The 19,502-nt window shown below is 33.2% G+C and overlaps 2 protein-coding genes across 3 annotated transcripts; both read right to left on the bottom strand.

Moving 5' to 3' along the window:
- Positions 1-12,260: 12,260 nt before the first annotated feature.
- Positions 12,261-14,296, bottom strand: LOC133191040 (uncharacterized). Of its 2 annotated transcripts, none has more exons than XM_061326700.1 (4): positions 14,164-14,296; positions 13,410-13,575; positions 13,152-13,280; positions 12,261-13,051 (listed from the first exon to the last, which is right to left on the bottom strand). In XM_061326700.1, exons 2-4 carry the CDS (start codon positions 13,570-13,572, stop codon positions 12,282-12,284), a joined length of 1,062 nt encoding a protein of 353 aa, XP_061182684.1. In that variant the 5' UTR covers positions 13,573-13,575; positions 14,164-14,296; the 3' UTR covers positions 12,261-12,281. The 2 variants fall into 2 exon arrangements, with proteins under 2 accessions (XP_061182684.1, XP_061182683.1); XM_061326699.1 differs by having other exon boundaries at positions 13,410-13,584; positions 14,164-14,288.
- On the bottom strand, positions 14,160-16,539 carry LOC133191041 (uncharacterized). Its single transcript, XM_061326701.1, has 9 exons — positions 16,329-16,539; positions 16,021-16,232; positions 15,793-15,919; positions 15,502-15,673; positions 15,328-15,407; positions 14,990-15,198; positions 14,680-14,864; positions 14,466-14,551; positions 14,160-14,386 (listed from the first exon to the last, which is right to left on the bottom strand). The coding sequence occupies exons 1-9, from the start codon at positions 16,429-16,431 to the stop codon at positions 14,160-14,162; spliced, it is 1,401 nt and encodes a 466-aa protein (XP_061182685.1). The 5' UTR covers positions 16,432-16,539.
- Positions 16,540-19,502: the final 2,963 nt, after the last annotated feature.

Here is a 19,502-nt window from a genome sequence, read left to right on the forward strand (position 1 = left end):
TGACTCAATGATTAATTGTATTTGCTGACAAGGTCATTGTATCGACCATAGAACTTACGAAATGATGACTTTAGACGAGACAGCTGATATTCTTGTTTCATCAACTTATTTGTCAATAATTTACCTCGTTTTAGAAATTGTACATACGTAGAGCATGCTCTTGCGTATCGAATCAACTGAGAGATATATACCCCGTATGCAGGTGATGAAGGTATATTGCTGCATAAGTAAGGGAAGTTGACGATTGAAAAGTTAAAGTCATCACGTTTATCATAAAACTTGGTTGTTAGATTACCATTAACGTCTTTTTCAAGTAAAATATCCAAATATGAAACAGATGTGTCGGACTCTGTGGTATCTTTTATCTCAAGTTCACCAGGATATATCGTATCGACATAAGAATGAAAATAGCCATTGTTAATTGACAATACGTCGTCGATATATCTTAATGTCGAGTTGAACGCCACAGCAAGTGATTTCTTCTTTTCACGTACAAGTTTTGAGACAAATTCTGCTTCATATGAATACAAAAAAATGTCTGCTAATACGGGGCGCAATTGGTTCCCATAGAAATTCCAATAGATTGTTGGAAGACCTGGTCTCCAAAAACCACATAGATATTGTCAATCAGAAACTCAAGCATCTTTTTAATGTCACCTTCAGAGTACTTGTGTGTACAATCAGAATGTTTTTTAACAAAATAATTTTGCAAATGACCAATAACAAGGTAAGTATATTTACGAGTTCCATTAATGTGTTGGGTTTTTTTTTTTTTTTTTCAAAAGAAAATGTATTTATTAAAGATTAAATTCTATTTTTGTTAAAGGTCATAGGTTTTATCTGATATAACCAATATCTATAATTTGATTTTATTTAAAGTGTGACTCTCGGTCATAAGTAGGAGACTGAAAACCTTAGAATCAAAATTATTTGTTTATGTAATTCCTCTGAGATCAACATTTTTTCTTATTTATCTTACAGTAATGCTAGCTTCTTGTACACATATCATTTACTTTATGTCCAACTGCATATATTTCTTTATTTTTTACATGGATTATGGGTCATGCACAAGAACTGATATAACCTGAGCACATGATATACCTGGAAATAGTATCAGAATTTACGTCATCTTTTATTCAACAAGTACGTTAAATTCAAAATACTAATAGAAAGCAACAGCCAAATCAACTGGATTCAGAATATGTCCGGATTAGCTGACTTACACATGGGAACTTATCAGAGAGTTTGTTTTTTATAATACTGATGTTTAAAAGAAAAATTGTTAGTTTTTTTTTTACCAGCATAGGTTTCCCTTTCCGTCAACCATCGGATTATTTTTTTATTTGAATTCTTCACTTAATATTTTTGCGATGTGTAGAGAAAGACTTGATAGAACATTTACTAGATCCCACTGTGTATCTTTGCTACAGAAGTATAATAAACTTTTCACAACGTTTCAATATTCAGAGAGGCTGTAGACAAGTGGATCCTTTATCATCTTAAATCTTTATCTTGTGTGCAGAAATTTTAGCAATTCTGATAAGAAAAAAAACAAGGGAATCACTGTGAAGAACATGGAAAAGAAAAAAAATAACACAATAAGCGGATAACACTTCAGTTAGGTGGTAGCAAGGACTCACTGATAGAAGTGATGAAAACATTAAAGAATTCTCAGAAATGTCTGGTTAATATATATCAATTGTTCAAAATCCCATGCGGTTTGGATTGGTTCCAAAACAAATTAGTCATGAGTATAACCTTAAGTGGGAATGTACAAGAGTAACCTTATTTGGAATTCAATTTGATGTTGATTTGATCATGAATGAAATGGAAAGACTCAATTATGAACCCAAATCAAGACATATAAAAGCCACAATTAACCAGTGGAGTAAGAGATATTTGACACCTGTTGGGAAGATAACTGTTCTCAGAACTCTATTTCTATCTCTTTTACATCATTGCTAATGGTTATTCCTAATCCATCAGAAAATGTTTTGAAGGAACTTGAAAAAAAAATTATTTCATTTGTATGAAATGATCCATATCACGGAGTGAAGAAAGATGTCTTCGGAAATAAATCTGAAGATGACGGACTAAAAAGGATAAATATTAGAGCTTTCACTGCATGACTAAAATTATTTTGGATGAGACAGCTCACTCTGTCAGATAAAGGTTTACAAAAATTTTTACCTGATATAGATTTGATAAAAAATATCAACATGTGGCATTGAATATATTAAAATTATCCTTAAGAATTTGAAAAACACGTTTTTGGAAAGATGTGTTTTTAGCCGTGGACTGAATTAAATAATGAACACTTTAGTCATTGTGAGGTTTCAGGAGACGCGCCATTTTTTTTATGATCCTAAAATTGTCATTGGTGGGACAGTTATTTATATTAAAAATCCTTGTTAGCAGACCTATTTTAGTATTCATATGAAGCAGAATTTATTTTAAAACTTCTAGATGAGAAGAGGAAAACACTTGCTGTGGCCTTCAACTCGATTTTGAGATATATCGACGACGTATTAATTAAAAATAGTTATTTCCATTGATATGTCTACTCGATATATCCCAGTGAGTTTGAAATAAAAGAAACCAAAGAGTCTGACACATTTTTTTCATATTTGGATATTTTACTAGAAAATATTTTAATGGTAGCCTTATAACAAAGCTTTATGATAAACGTGATGACTTCAATTTTTCAATCGTCAACTTCCCTTACTTACGTAGCAATATACCCTTATCACCTGCATATGGGGTTTTTGTCTCCCAGTTGATTCGAAACGCAAGAGCATACTCTACGTATGAACAATTTCTAAAAAGAGGCAAGCTAATGACAAACAAGTTGATGAAACAAGGATATCAACAGTCTCGTTTGAAGTCATCATTTCGCTAGTTTTGTGGTCGATACAATGACCTTGTCAGTAAATACAACCTGTCATTAAGTCAAATGCTAACTGACGTTTTTCATACTAATTGTTAGACCATTATTTACACACTTAATTGTGGACGGATTTTTCTCTTATTTCCCGATCATGAAAAGGTTTGCTCTGCTCCCAATTTGTATTGTCTAAAAGGACTTTGAGCTTGAATACTGTTTGTTATCTTCTTATTTCATTATAAATTATGCTCTTTCTGCAATTTGGAAGAAGAAACAAAAATACAATCATGTTTTATGGAAATGTGATAATGTGCATACTTTTCTTAAAAATCTTGAAGTATATTGTGAACTATGTAACAGGTGAAGGTAACAAACGGTGATCGATTTCAAAAAATCTATGAACAATATAAATCTCTGAAACGGGCATGAAGCACGGACCCCTGGAAATGTCTGAGGTGAAATCAGGTGCCTAGGAGGAGTAAGGACTCCCTGTTGACCGGTCACATCCGCCGTAAGCCCTATAAATTAATCAACGATGCATTGCGTAGTCAAATCTAGTATAAAAACAAATGTCTAACATTTAGTGCGAAACAAGTCAGCCAAAATACGACCCAGTGATAAGGTATATTTGCGAACAAGGTCGTTATAACGACCATAGAATTTACGAAATGCTGACTTTAAACGAGGTTGTTGAAATCCCTGTAAAATCAACTAATCAGTGAGTAGCATGCCTCGTTTTCAAAATTGATCGTACTCAGAGTCAGCTCTTGAGTAGCAAATGTTTGGAGACATGAACACAATAAGCAGTTGGTAGTGGAATATTACTTCAAAAATAAGGAAAGTTGACGATGGAAAAGCTGAAGTTATATCGTTTGTCATACAATTTAGTTGTTAGCTGGCCCATATTTTCTCTAGTCAGTAAAACATCTAAATATGAAACAGATTTGGCAGACTATGGTGTCTTTTATTTCAAGTTCACTTGGATATATCGAAACGACATATGAATGAAAATAAGTGTTGTTAAGGAGGCTCATTACACCACTTTTTGATGACGTACTACACAGAAAAATAAACCTCCATTATTTCGTCCGTTTTCTCCTGGGGACGAATTGTACAGGTTCGCTTTACTGATGATCTAAATCTTTAAAACGCTCTAAAAATAGACTACATGCGATGTTGTAAACAATGGGAACTTGGTAACGTTTTCATAAATAAATCTCGAACGAAGAAGAGTTACTTTTAAGTAGAGACCAAAGAGAATGACAGTCAAATCTTCGCTACCCAAGTAGTGTACAATGTCATAGCGAAAGCAGCAAGTTCTACCACTGGCATGTATGTATAGAGGAAATTCGAGTTGAAATAAATTATAATTGACTTGCACTTTTAGAGAACTATACTCTTGTTGGTTTGTGTTCTTGTCTTTCTTTTTTTGAAAAATGTATATTTATTCTAGAAATTTAATTTAGCTTATTCTGAATCTGATATGTTCAACCGTTCCTGAGTGTTTTGAGTCGGGGGGGGGGGGGGGTTAGGAAAGATAACTCTTGCAAGTGGACTTTTTATTCCAATTATTTTATAGATTGGAATTTTCATTTCCTTAAAACATTTTTCATTCAATTTGTCACTTGTTATTCATTAATATACATTTCTTGTCTATTTGTAACTGATTTTCCAAATTATTCATGCAAAGATTAAGAAGAAAATCACATTAATTCTTTTTTGGGAGAAAATTATAGAATTATAAAAATAATATTGAATATTATGAAGTGTTGTTATATTTCTTACATATCTGAAGTTGATATCCATCTCTTGACACTGAGATTTCTGCAATACTATTAATCAGAAACTTGAAATAAAACATCTTACTAAAATCAGAAAAAAGATTAAAAAATCTTTTAAAAAATATTTATCATATCATAACCTCCATTTGAATATTTGAAATCTTCATAAAAAGTGGTGCTGCAATGAAATCTAGAATAAACTGTGGGTGTAATGAGCCTCTTTAATTGAAAAACATCGTCAATATATCTGAATGTAGAATTGAAGGCCATGGCAAGTGATTTTCCTCTTCTCATGTAGAAATTTTTGAATAAATTCTAATTCTAATTCATAGGAAATATAAAAATTAGTCGGCTAATAAAGGAGTACAATTAGTGCCCATCGAAATTCCAACAGTTTGTTTGAAAACTTGGTCTCCGAACACTACATTAAAGTCAATGAGGAACTCCAGCATCCTTTTAATATCAACTTTAGAGTACTTGTGTGTATAATCAGATTGGTTTTTAACGAAGTAAGTTTGCTGATGACCAATCTCAAGGTGTGAAAATTTCCGAGTTCCGTTTTTATTGAAGAAGCAATTCTTTATGATATCAAAAAGTCTAGATTTTAATTTCTCTTGAAGAGTTGTTGTATAAAGAGTTGAAAAGTCGTTAGTTTTGTTGTAATAAACTTGTGAAAAATTTGGTTATTAAGAAAACTCGTATGTTTTAATGTACTTTAGAAAAAAAAATTGATGATTTTAAAGTTTCTAAAAGTTCTTTAGAGTTTTTGAGAATAAACAGGCAATATATGGAGATAACGAACAGTATTCAAGCTCAAAAGTCAATTAAAAAATAAAAATCAGGAGCAGAGCAAACACGGACCTCTAAACCATCAGAGGTGGGATCAGGTGCCATAGAGGAGTGAGCATCCCCTGCCGATGGGTCACACTCGCAGTGTGCTCCTTGTCATGATCGAGAAATAACGGAAAAATCTGTCGACAATTCAGTGAGTAAACAATGGCCTAACAATTCGTACAAAAAACGTCAGTCAGCATTTAACTCAATGACATGTTGTTTGTGCTGACAAGGTCATTGTATCGACCGAAAAACTTGCAAAAAGATGACTTAAAACGATACTGTTGATATCCTTGTTTCGTCAACTTGTTTGTCAATTCCTTGCCTCGTTTTAGAAATTGTTCATACATAGAGCATGCTCTTGCATATCGAATCAGCTGAGAGACATAAACCCCATATGCAGGTGATAAGGGTATATTGCTACATAAGTAAGGGAAGCTAACGATTGAAAAGTTGAAGTCATCACGTTTATCATAGAGCTTTGTTATTAGGTTACCATTAACGTCTTTTTCTAGTAAAATATCTAAATATGAAACAGATGTGTCATAATCTGTGGTATCTTTTATTTCAAGCTCACTGGGATATATCGAGTCGACATATGAATGAAAGTAACTATTGTTAATTGATAATACGTCGTCGATATATCTAAATGTCGAGTTGAAGGCAACAGCAAGTGTTTTCTTCTTTTCACGTAAAAGATTCTGAATAAATTCTGCTTCATATGAATACAAAAATAGGTCTGATAATAACGGGGCACAATTGGTACCCAAGGGAATTCCAACAGATGGTTGGAAGACCTGGTCTCCAAAAACCACATAGATATTGTCAATCAGAAACTCGAACATCTTATTAATGTCAACTTCAGAGTACTTGTGTGTACAATCATATTGTTTTTTAACAATGTAACTTTGCAAATGACCAATGACAAGGTAAGTAAATTTACGAGTTCCATTTTTATTGAAAAGCAGTTGTCAACGATGTCAGAAAGTCTGGACTTTAATTTATCGTGAGAAATAGTGTATATGAAGTTGAAAATTCGTAAGTTTTCATGTTGTTGATTTTGGTAAAACTTTGTGATTTCAAATGTTCCAAAAGTTCCTTGGAATTTTTTAGTATTCACATCTGATTTACACCTCTTCTCGAATATATTTTTGCACAGTACTCTTGAAGTTTCTCCTTCACTACTGTTAATATCTTAGTGAGGAGTAAAGAAAGAGGCTTGGTAGAACATTTACTGGAACCCCCTATGTATCTTTGTTTGTTAGGATTTTTATGAAGTTCCGGAATCCAGTAAAGATATGGTGATTCAAATTCATTTTGATTGTTGGGAATATTAAGATTATCTAAAACGGACATATTATTTTGAAGAATTTCCTCCTTAGAAAGGGAGGTATGGTTAAAGTTGGATTTCCACCCGTGGAATTACAGTGTAAATCCTAATTCCTCTAAAATACAACTCAAATAATGAGCCTTACAAACAAAGACTATGTTGTTACCAGCTTTTTCAGCTGGGAACATTACATACTGATCGTGTAATTTATGTAATTCCTTTTTTACTTCTGAATTATTAAAGACAGAAGGACAAATAGTTTTCATACAGCCCCTCAATCGCTTAATGCAAGATTTCAACATCCATCAGATGCTCCTAATCCATTCTGACAAAGTGTCAAGGTTTTCTTTTTCGTGTTTGGCCCATCGCCTGGCGTAATTTTCCGCAGAAATTATAAAATTTATAAAATTATGACGCCAGTTGAAAGAACGGGGTTCCCTAAATTTTGGCCCTTTTAAAATAAGGGATTTAAGGTCCTCATTATTAAATATGTTGATATCACCAGTAATGACGTGTCCAGCAGGACTATAGTTGTAGAGTGAAGAAGAACATGATCACGTAGGAGGATTATGTATCAGACGTTCGATATCTAGGCATTGTAGAGTTTGTTTGTAATTAAAAAGTTCGATGTATTCTTATAAGAAATACATAATCATAGCCATAATCACAGATTCGAGCCTGTATTCTGGTGTCGAGGAATCCAAAAATGGACTTTCCTTGACCTTTTCAAGTAGACTATTCAAAAGTTTCAAAGGGACAGAGAGAGTAAAGTTTGGTGCGAATGTGATGAAGACCCAACTGTTGTTTAGATAAGGTAGTAACGAATCAAAAGAGACATCGTGTATTAAAGGTTTATTGTAAGACAGATGTCCATTAATACGTTTACGTCTCTATGTATGGTTGAAAAGTCCCATCACATTGACAATGTTACACTGTGGAGTGGAAAGATTCCCAACACTATCGACATTGTCACTGCATCCATACGGAAAGGCCGTCCCTAGTTTCCTAATTCTTCTCGTTGTCTACGAAAAGGCGTACTCAGTAATGGACTGTTTGTATGATGGTAAATCTTTTATAGAATTCTAATTTTCATTGACAAAATTGAATGATCAGGTAAATTAAAGTGCTTGTAGAGAAGCTGCTGGCCCCCATTGTTCATTTGAAATATGTGACCCGATATTCTTTAATGAAGTGAACCCATGGTTTCACCTACATAAATAAGTCCACGAAGTGTACATTCTATTCCGTAGACAACATTAGAAGATTTTCAATACAGATTTTCCCAAGTTTTGGTATGGGAGCTCTGTCCAGTAAGACTACTAGTGAAAGAAGTGTTAGTTATCAAAATGTCACAGGTTTTATAGTTTATCGCAGAACATTTTGTAATAGAAGACAGGATCGGAAAAGGTCTCTCATAGAAACTTTACATTCTTTCAAATTTTTGTATGAACTATCGGTTTTATACCAAAACTGGGAATCTGAAGACTGCACATATGACAAATTTTTAATATCCCTGAGGATTATCCGAGGGGCATCGAATGAACTCTTCGAGTCTGTGTCCCTTATAGACTCAAAAAAGTGACGCCTTTTTATACTGGCAGTATCATATCGTTATTCTGTGTATTGTTTTTATAAACTTTGTTACACTCTGAAGAGCCTCACGGCGAAAGCTCTAAGTGTTATAATTAAATGTGAACTTGTTTGTTTATTTTGGATTTAATTTTAATGTATAACCTACCTATACCATGGACATTTTTGAAAAATTTCTCATTTGGAGCCAAAATCTCATGGCTGATCACATATATATATGTGACCAGCCATGAGATTTTGGGTCCAAATGAGGAATTTTTCAAAAATGACATTTTCTACTTAATCTTGTAGCTTAGATGTCCAAAATTACTAAAACGAAGTTTTACCCTCATATGCATACTATTTTAAGAGATACAGGTATGACGTCACAATTGGATTATTCGGACAATCGACAATAGGATTAATGAAGGCCATTTGTTGTTTTCATGCATTTCAATACATCACTATTTTGTGATACAGCTTCCTCAGAAGTTATGATTTGGGTTATTTCACAATTAAGTATACAATAGACAGATTTTTTTTGTTAAACATACATAGCAAAGATCTAGAGAGGGTGGTTGATAGAGGGATACCTTTCCAATCCCTCCCGCACCCAACAGCACAAACAGAGATACATTTTTTTCCTAAATATTTGGACAAATTTTCTTCCCCTTAACTTTATTGACTCATCAGATAAATTTACTCCTTACACTCGTCATTGTTAACAGGGAATTGTACTGGCACTCAACACAATAATGTTTTGACTCATTATGTCAATTTACGAAGGAAAATCGAGTAGAAGGTTGTTTAGTTTGACAACGAAGTGACTTTTTTGATAAGGGAGATAACATCGTAGTGGGGTGTTGCTAAAACGCGGATCGGAAACCGGAACTAAAAACGGAAAGAAAATATGAAAATGAATTTTTAATATATTTAAAATCAAACAAGTTAATTTTTTCGTATCAGCATGATCTACATTGTTCAATAAGAAAGTGGTTTTAGCATGCCTCTCTAGACATGCTAGAGTTAGATTTCAAAGCATCCCTGCATGCTTCACCCTCCTCCCCCTCCCTCCAAAAACAACGGACCCCTCTTAAGTTTGGTAAGAAGAGACATGTTTTTTTTTTGTTTTTTTTTTAAATGATCTAGGAGAGTATATTTCGAAAAGAAAATTATTTTTCATGTCATTTGCACGATTTATCTCGTTCGCACGACATTATTATAACAGCACTTACATTCTTAAATATGAAATTTAATGGCGGAAATGATTCGTAAATCATGATCAATCAAACTTAAGTAAATAATATCATTAGTTTTAAAGTTTCCAGTCAAAGCCCTAGCTTAGGAGAATATACACATGCATTGGGGGGGGGGGGGGGGGAGGGTTAGAAATCAAACGTTAAGTTTAATTAAGAGTGAGAGGTCCAAATACTTGAGTATAGTTTGGAACTCATTTTAAAGAGAGGATATCGATGTTAAAGATGACATTTGCTTTCCGCTCCCTATCGTTTTCTATTGCTTGCCATATGACATGTAATGGGAGAGGAGAAAAATGCGACGAACCAGACAGGATTCGAACCCAGGCCCTCTGAATCTCAAGGCAGGTTCTCTACCAACTGAGCTATCTGCCTACCGGCGATCGAACACGTCTGACCGTCACATTTACTTTCAGACATTACAGAAGCAGATCAATCAAATTTAAAAAAAAAAAAAAAAAAACGTGGGTCCAGACAGATGATCTTAGATCTTAAGGTATGTCACTCGTGAAATTTGTTATATCAAGGATTTTTTGAGAAGTATATTTTGGATAAGTTCTCATATAGTATGACTCAAAATCGCTGAGAAAATGGGGGGTCAGTGTGCATCTAACTGAGCTACGGTACAATTAAGTTGACCTTTTTGCACTTAAATTGTAACTCGTTGGTTAATCACTTTAACAGTTATTATATTTTATCAGATGTAGACATGGCAATAAACATAATCTTATTTTACGTAAAATAGTTTGAATAATATTTATCATTGAACAAATCATGCAAATTAATGCGCGTAAATTATTGTGTGACCTTTCTGCACTAAAAAAGTCTCATATTTGGGGTATTAAAATTCTAAATAGGCAATAGAATATTTTCTTGTATCAAACTTTTTACGACTTAAGTGCTGATCGGTCAAAAGTATCGAGTAGTTTAAAATAATGAAAGAAAAAGTTGGGGTCAGTGATGTAAATTTTGAAATATCGGTCAAAATATGGATTTTCTGGCAAAAAACTGTGTAATTTTTTATCTCGACTTCTTTAATATATCTTCATTTTTTGGCAAATTTTGTTGAGCGAAGGTGAAAATTTTGTTATAAAAATATAAATTGAGACCTATATTTAATATTCCAGGCATATCATAACGGAAAATATTCCCTGAGTAAAAGTATGTGAGGCTAAAGTTCCAAGATATTAGATTTAATAAATGTGTAGATTTGCAGAATTTTCTGCTTAATATCCTTCCACCACAAGAAATAGTCCCTTACAAATCTTGCTTCTTTATGAATTTTTGAGCAGTTTTTTAATTGAACGTTGAACATTTTAGATTGTTTAATTGAAATATGTTATAAAGATTGAATTGTAATAAATAATTTTTAAGTAAGAGGTTCTGACTGAACTTTTCTAAAAGGCTGACGAGTGACATACCTTAAATATAATACATGTATTCCTAATCAATAAATATAAATTTAATTTTCGAAAAGCTAAAAAATTGTCCCAGAGAAAAAAAACCAGGGGCCCGTTTCATCAAAGGTCGTATGCCCAGTCGTAGCGCTACGCCGGAGTAAAGTCGGGACTAGCACCAAGATTTGCGTTTCATTAAATAGCATATCTTTACACCGGACTAAAGTTAGGTCAAAATTTTACGTCTACTCATGGGTAGGCGTAAGTTCGGGCGTAAACATAAAATAATGCAAGTTTATTGATTTGAAAACGATTTAGCCATTCCTTAAGAAGAATTACGGTTCTAAGAAGTCTTTTTAAGGTAGGTAAATACTATCAGAATTTTCTGTCAAACAATTTATTTTTTCATTTAAATATCTTAAACAACTCTTGAGCCAACAAAAAAACCCATATTACACATACCTTTGCACGCTTATTTTCATACTATGTGCTATAGAGCACATATACCCCCAACTTCAACAGCCAAATTCTAACACAAGGATGTATAATTTCATATTTTATTCAAATATGCACCAAAGCACACTGTATTGTGCTATAATTCATTAAATCTAATAGATAATTAACTACAAAGAGAATTTTTCGAGATATTCAATTGAAAACATGCACATTTAACATTTATACTGCTCAAATCCATCAGAAAAAAAAATCACAAAATATCATTATTTTCAAAAGTCCCAAAATTTATATTGTTAACATGCCATTTTTTCTTTAAAAATATCTAAAATTATATCTAAGGTTAACAAAAAAACATATTTTATCACAGTAGACCAGAGATATTTTATTAAATCATATCTCGAATACCCCTACCCCCACTTTGGTAATAGCATGTTTTACAGTTATATTTTACACACTGTGAAAAATATCAAAATGTAACAAACAAATACAGTCTTAGAATGAAATACAAATGGAATATTAAAAAATACTGAAATTTTGGTCCTTCTAGACACTTAGAACTTAAGGGGTAGGGTGGTGGTGGTGGGGGGGGGGGGGGGGGGGCAACCCCTTCCTTTTTTCACAATTTTTTTTTACATACAAGTACACATTCTTAACAATTTATAATCTAATACATATAAAGAGAATAAATGTAGTGTAACAAACATACATGTAGATTCTAGCAAGTATAGCTCATAAACAAATAATTTTGTTGAATGAAAATAATTATGATGTGAACTAACAAGAGTTCAAATACTCCACAACTTTGCCAATGATCTTCTGAGACTTCGTAATTCTTGGTGTCTTTGAACCAGACACAACCTCACTAAAGACAGTCTGAATCCCACAATGGGGGTCACGCTTATGTATGAGTTTTAGCTTGTTTAAGCTTAGATTGTTAGCTGTAAGCCTTTTAGAGATCAGTGTAGAAATTACTTTGCTTTGTATCAATGGAATTAGTGAGGACTTGACATTATAATAATTCATATTAAATATATCTGAAGATTCACATTTGAATGCTAAATTTGACTCGTACAGTTCTCGTAAACTACAAACATCAGCTAGAGCATTGTGTGCATCGTAACTTTTCCCTAAACACAATCTGACCAATGTTTCTTGTTTAAAATTTCCCATTGTTTTCTTGTCAAACACTTTCTGTGCAAGTTTGTATGTATCCAAAAAACCTAAAACATTTTCATCAAATCGTTTAAGTAGACCATGTCGCTGCAAGTGATATTGAAGAATTGGAAGATCAAAGTTTTGAATATTATGGCCCACAATGACTGGTTTTGAAGCACAATCTGTTGTAAAGTCTACAAACTGGGTCAAACCACTGACTTGATCTGTTGAAGGCACAGGCTCTCCATGAAGAGTGAGCTGTCCCATGTCATATCTGAGACCTGTTGCAGCCGATGCTTCTTTACAGATTGGTACACTGGGGTTGAGATAAACATTGATTGACCTATCTTCACAAACTGCAGCAATCTGTATGATGTCAGATGTTCTACCTGAAAGCAAAATTATTAATTATATTTTATACCAAACTCGAAAATAAAAGAATATTTATATTTGTTAGTAGGGAAAAGGTAAACTAAAAAAAAATCTTACTAAGTCCAGTAGTTTCTAAATCGAAATACATCAAGCAGCTGCTCTCTGGAGAAATCCTAAGAGGCTCTGGATCAATGTCATCAAGATCAACATCCTCCTCAAGACCAATATCTGACTTATATGATTGACCTGTTACAAACAAAATTCAAGTAAATAATACTGAAATTCCACTAGCAATGGCTTCTCTAAAGGTGTGAAAAATACACAATAAATCAAAGTAAAACATTACATTCAATTCTGTTTTAACTGAAGCACTACCTTCTAGTACATTCCTCGCTGCTTCTTTAGACAACCTGGCAGCTTTTAATTCCAATCGACGTTTCTTTGTGGTGGGTAAACTCTGCATCAGACGCTTCCGTTTGAGCTTGTTGGCAAGTCTAATGGTATGTTTCATTGTGAAATTGCCTGGTGACAATGCCATTTTCTTGTTCAACTGTAAAATATAATTCATGTTTCAGTAAATTTTTAATTTTGTGAGTGTTCCATATTCAAATCAAATGGTTAATAAGAACAGGGATTATAGTTTTGAATGTGAATTTCTTAGTAAATCCATATCTTTATGTACTTTATGTACATGTTTATTTAGATAAACATGATTGTAAACATCTTTTTTAAAAGCTACATGTATTTATAGTTTATAATATTTATTGTGGAAAACCATTAAAATCAAAATAAACTTCTAGGACACTAAACACATGTGAACATAACTTTCTTAGGTTTGCTATAAAAAAGAAAGAAAACAAAACATAACAAACAATAAATGTAGAGAAAAACAAATTTAAAAATGATCAACTTGAAACTTTTAACACATTTTTCTACCTCTGATATGTAACCATAACCCATATTCTTTTGACATACAGTGGCTGAGAGTCTAGCATGTAGACTTTCTGAACCTCCATAAAACCTAACAACACATATTTTTGCAATTTGAATCTCATATTTCAGACTCAATTTAAAAGATTATACCTAGAATTTTTGTTTTAAACAAAGAGAAATAAACCAAAGTACTTACAATCTTTTGGGGGCTTTAGTGGAGACCATATGGTTGAAATTCTCATTGACTTGGGTGGACCCCATCATGGCTAGCTCTTCTGCCTTACAGCAATACTTTTTGAATAGACCTTCTAAAGCTTCTCGAAGTAAGGTGCAGGAGAGAGGCTTTCCATATGGCAAATTTCGTGGTTTATAGTCAGTCTTTTTACTCTGGCACCAAGTTCCACAGTATTCGTGTTCACCTTCAAAAAAAAAAAGTAGTTAAAATATTTTCACTCTTCATTCCTAATTTTGTAATGACTTTTTTATTGATACACTTACCATATAAATGTGGAACAATTTTGCCAAGTTCAATTTCAAGCTCTTTAGCCTTGCCCCTGTTTTGCTGTACACAATATGTAAAACATCTAAAACAAAGAAGGAAAAGATACTTATTTAATAATTAGCTATCGCACTTACAATTAACAAGGTTTTTGTTGGACCACAGTTGATCAAGGGATATTTTACTGAAATATTACACTTCAAAAACACAAACCTTTCAATGTGACCTCTAAGTTTTTGATTTTTCAAAATTTTGTGAGTATTGGCAAGCTCAATCAAAGCTCCTGTGAAACCTTTTTTTGTGTGGTTTTTGTCAGCTCTTTTGTTGATGGTTGGGTCCACAGTGGCTTTTACATGGGCAATAGTTGTTGAGTCATTGTCCATGACTAAAGTTCCTATCTGTAAAATACATTGGAAATATGTACTTTAATTAAAACAGCAAAGTTTTAATATATAATGTAGTCAACTTTACAGACATATTTGGCATTGCTCTAATAAGAATCAGACATTCAATGAAAAGTTACCTTGCACCCTTCATCTTGGATTGCAATCAGCATTTCACAGGCCATGGCTGGCTCCATTGCCTTTGCCGATCCATGCCAATTCCTTCGGCAGTTGTGTTTTCTGGGTGGAACTCCTTTACCTGATGCAGCTGAGCAGGTTCTGCATTTTTTACTCTTCGACGAGAAACTTACTATCTTTTTAGTTTTTTCTCCTACTAGAGATGCATGACCTGTAACAAGATAAATACTGCTAGTACATAACTACATGTATGTGTATTAAAATATGTTACTCTATAAGAAATCTCAATCCTTCTTGAGGAGGGAGAATCAAAACATGTAACATTATCACCAGGGCATACCAGTAAGACTATTGTATCCTCTACCAGTACCTCTCTTCTGCCAGGCACCATCAAAAGACACAGTGATGTCTCCATCACTCCTACAAAGTAATTAACACAAATGTGCAAATATTAACAAATAACACGTAAATACAAAGCAAAATTTAAATATCAATATTTGGTATATAAAATTACAGTTTCATTTCTTCTTGAAGAACTTTATTACAACTCTGCCCTGCCATTTCCTCTAGGTGTTCCCCAACCTCTCTTTCTCTGCTTTTTAGACTCCTGTTTGTGATCCCTGGGATATTCAGTGCAGCCAGTAATGCATTTACATGAGTTATTCCATAACCACCATTTAGCATACCTAAGATATCACAGAAATAAAATGAAAACAAAATAGTTCTTTCAGATGTAAACTTTTGTATAACTGGAAATAATTTATTTTTATCTGCTTATTTACAAAATAAAATTTTTGATTTATACCTGCAGCAAGTTTTGTGTTGACATCCCAAGCATATTGCTTCATATCTGCTTTAACCCTATGCTTACTGCCCGTGGGTATGTCATTAACATGGGCACAGGTGGAATGTGTGCATTTTATCTGAAGAACCTGCATTTGGTCAAAAATTAATGTAAAGGGTATACAACATCTTTAAAAACAAATCTTTGAAATACAAAGTCATTGACAATATTATAAAAAATAATAAATACCTGCCCTAGTCCAAATTTCCTTTCACCTATAGTGTTAACAAGCTGAAGTGCATTCCCACACATGGCGCAACCTCTTTTCAGATTATCTACAAGAGTGCCAAGTTCAACAATTCGTCTTCCAACACGCCATGAACTTTCTGCACTTTGACACTCAACACTTCGTAGAACAGGGGAAGAATCATTCTCCAAGCATAGGCCATCATTTTCAACATCTAATATTTACACAATAAATGATTGAATCTTTTGCTACATATTCCAACAGTCCATAGCAGAACGCTTACAAAATAATTATTAATACAGACACTTACCCTGTTTACCTTTTAACGCACGGGCTTCTCTTGCTCTCCTTAGACCCTCAAGTCTCCGGAGGAACGAAGCTTTCACGAACGTTCCTTTTTTAGACCGGGGCATTCTTGTATTTTTATATAATCACACGAAATTTATGATAAATGACCAGACTGAATGTTTTGCGCCAAAGCCGAGTCATAACCGGAAGTCTAGAGTCGGTGTATAAAATTTAAAACCGGAAGCGAAAAACTATGGCCTTTCCTTAATACAAACGATGCATTATTTTAGGAATGACTCTAATTCTTGGCCAAATTATTTAAGGAATGAATTTAATAGCTACCCATGTTATACTGGTATAACCTTGGTTGGGGCAGTTTACGCTTTATAAACCGCGAAGCGGTTTATAAAAAAGCGTAAACTGTTCCAACCCAGGTTATACCAGTATTACTTGGGTAGCTATTAAATTCATTCCGTATAATTTAATTTTCCATCATTAAGTGTAAAAAATAAAATTTCTCCTTCAAAAATGCCTTCAAATTGTACGTATTTTAAATGTAACGTCAAGCGGATTGATACGTTTTTGACGTAAGTCATTGTGACGTAGGCAACCCAGGTTATACGCTATATTCTAAATTTTTTATCCAATCAAATGCGTAAACTGACCCAAACCAGGTTATACTCGAATAATTTGGCCAAGAATTAGAGTCATTCCTTATAATTTAATTTTAAAATCATTAAATAACTATGGGTGTAAAATTTCCTTGCTTTTTTTTTAGTTCAAATTTGCCGCTCGATAATACAACCGTAGTAACGGAAGTAACGGACGTGATGGGAAGCGAGGGGAGGTAAAAACTGATATATAGGCCTAGCAGCCTTGTTGCTTGTTTACATGTGGTAGATCGAATTATTGTTTGAAGTAAAAGGTACTTTTATTAAATCTGGAATTTTCCATGAATCCCGAGGACTGGAAATGAGAGGATTGTATGGATATGAATGATTCAGCTAGTTGTCGGGGGGGGGGGGGTCCCCATACCAAACCAGGTTATACAGAAATAATTTGTGTTCCTTTTTGGATATAAACCAATCAGAGGCTAGAATACAAAGAAAATTAAATTATTTAATATCAAAAACAAAAAAAGGGGAGGAAGTTGACATGCAGTATTTACATAATCTACTTTAATAATTTTTTTTTTTTTATAAAAGATTGCCTTATTAGGGATTCATTTTAACACCATCTCTTAAGTTTTGACAATACTGCATTCATACACATTTGGTTGTTGTATTTTGAGTATGAGGTATTGTTAATCGACTATACGATATACATTTTGTGTCATTCATTGAAAAGGAACCTATTAAAAATGTCTATTTTGAAAAAAAAACAAAACTATTTTTCCGAACATATTTTTATTGAAAAAAGTAATTTTTCCACAAAAGCACAGTTATCTTGTTTAGCTTTGGTTAAAGTCATATATGGTGTATTTTTTATAAGTTCAGACCAACTCAAAATTAAATCAAAAAGATCTTTCTATTTGTTTTATTACTTTATGTATAAAGACTTTCCTGTAAATTACACAATTTAAATCAGTTACGTTTCAAAGATATTAGAAATTTAAAACAATTACCGATTTATGTACCGACTCCGCATTTAAATAATAACAGACACAGTTTAAAGTCAATTTAATTAGGGAAACATGAGGTTATTCAAGTTCAAAATCGCGATCGGTGGAAATTTTAATTTGAACATAATAACATAAATCATGTTTATCTAAGCTCAATCTCGTATTTTTATTTTTTAGCTCCGATACGCCATATATAGCTTTAATATTTATATATTTTTTTTAAAATTATTTTTTAACTCATCGTAAGACCAAGTACGTTTTTTTTTAAAGTATCGTGCTCAAAAACTCTTATATACTCCAGGTCCACATGCATGGATCTAGAGGGGGGTTGGGAGGGAGTCCAGTCCCCTTCGCTGCAATTTGCAGAGTTATTTATGTACAAATCTAGAGTTAAGTAAGTAAAAAATGAAAATGACTTGCCTGCGTCCAGAAAAAGTTGTAAAAGTTCAAAAGACGAAAAAGATTCCATTAATTCGTGAATATACTTGAAAGTCAATATATCCTGATATTGAATACAAATCAAAGAGGATTTTACCTTAGGGACTAGGGGGCAACAAAGTCACTCGAATGGTTCTGAGAATCATCTATCAGAGAAACTTGACTCGGAAATGACTGTAATTTTACAATTATAACGCCCATGTATGACAATATATTAATGTTTTAACAATGAATGATAAATTTCTGCCTTTTTTATCGGGAAAAAAATTTACAAGATCGTTTATTTCTAAGACCTTTAATTTTGGAGTATAATCAGATGGTATGTTGTAAGTAGTTAATATTTTATAATAATTAGATTTAAAAAGCATGTTATCTACATTAGGTTAATGTATATTCATGTGTGTTGTTCTATATACATTGTTCACAATACGTACGTTTTTTGCGCATGTGAAATGCCATCGTCGCAAGCCACGGGTTTTGTGTCCATTCTATTTCCACAAACCCGTGACTGCCTCATACCAAATTCTCTCGTTCTCGCGACTAAATCATTGAATATTTATTAAGTGACGCCAGATTTACCTTGACCAATGAAATCACTCTGTAGCAATTTTTGGTACGCTTAAATGGCGGCGCCCATAATGAAATCATGTTTGCTATGCGTGGCAGATTTATTGAAAAAAAAATACGACAGATCCTGAAGAACAGGGATGAGTAACGTATATTCTAAAATACTTAGTTTTACATTAAAATACAGGGTTTCGAATGTAGACGTTGTGTGAGAACGCTGAATAGCGTTACTCGTTAAGAAAGGAAATTCGAACCGAAGTTGATGTACAGCTCGTGGTTATGGTTACATCCAAGTACAAGATAGACTGATCATTTTCATTGTTTATGACTTGAAGCGTCAGATGTTATTCCATTGGTTGAATGTATGTTATTAATATTCATGGGAACGAGAGAAATTTGTAGGAGACAGCCACGGGTTTGTGGAAATAGAATGGTCCTGAGACTAAGCGTATCGTTAACGACTAGACTTACGCCACTTCGTGAAATGCAAATTATGCCCGACTAAATTATAGCGTAAGCCCCGGAAGTACACCTAAGTTAAGGCTTAGATTTACGACTTATGATGAAACG

This window comes from Saccostrea echinata, unplaced genomic scaffold (assembly GCF_033153115.1).
Source record: "Saccostrea echinata isolate AGI-Se365-2 ecotype Australia unplaced genomic scaffold, CSIRO_AGI_Sech_v1 ptg000023l, whole genome shotgun sequence".
NCBI classification, from domain to species: Eukaryota; Metazoa; Mollusca; class Bivalvia; order Ostreida; family Ostreidae; genus Saccostrea; species Saccostrea echinata.

Excerpts from the sequence above, each read along its gene's own strand:
- LOC133191040 (XM_061326700.1), bottom strand. The coding sequence starts at position 13,572 with ATGGCATTGTCACCAGGCAATTTCACAATGAAACATACCATTAGACTT. Across the intron at positions 13,281-13,409 it reads AGCGAGGAATGTACTAGAAG|GTCAATCATATAAGTCAGAT; the intron begins GTAGTGCTTCAG and ends TGTTTGTAACAG. Across the intron at positions 13,052-13,151 it reads TTTAGAAACTACTGGACTTA|GTAGAACATCTGACATCATA; the intron begins GTAAGATTTTTT and ends TTTTGCTTTCAG.
- LOC133191041 (XM_061326701.1), bottom strand. The coding sequence starts at position 16,431 with ATGCCCCGGTCTAAAAAAGGAACGTTCGTGAAAGCTTCGTTCCTCCGG. Across the intron at positions 15,199-15,327 it reads AGGATACAATAGTCTTACTG|GTCATGCATCTCTAGTAGGA; the intron begins GTATGCCCTGGT and ends ATCTTGTTACAG. Across the intron at positions 14,387-14,465 it reads AATTGTTCCACATTTATATG|GTGAACACGAATACTGTGGA; the intron begins GTAAGTGTATCA and ends TTTTTTTTGAAG.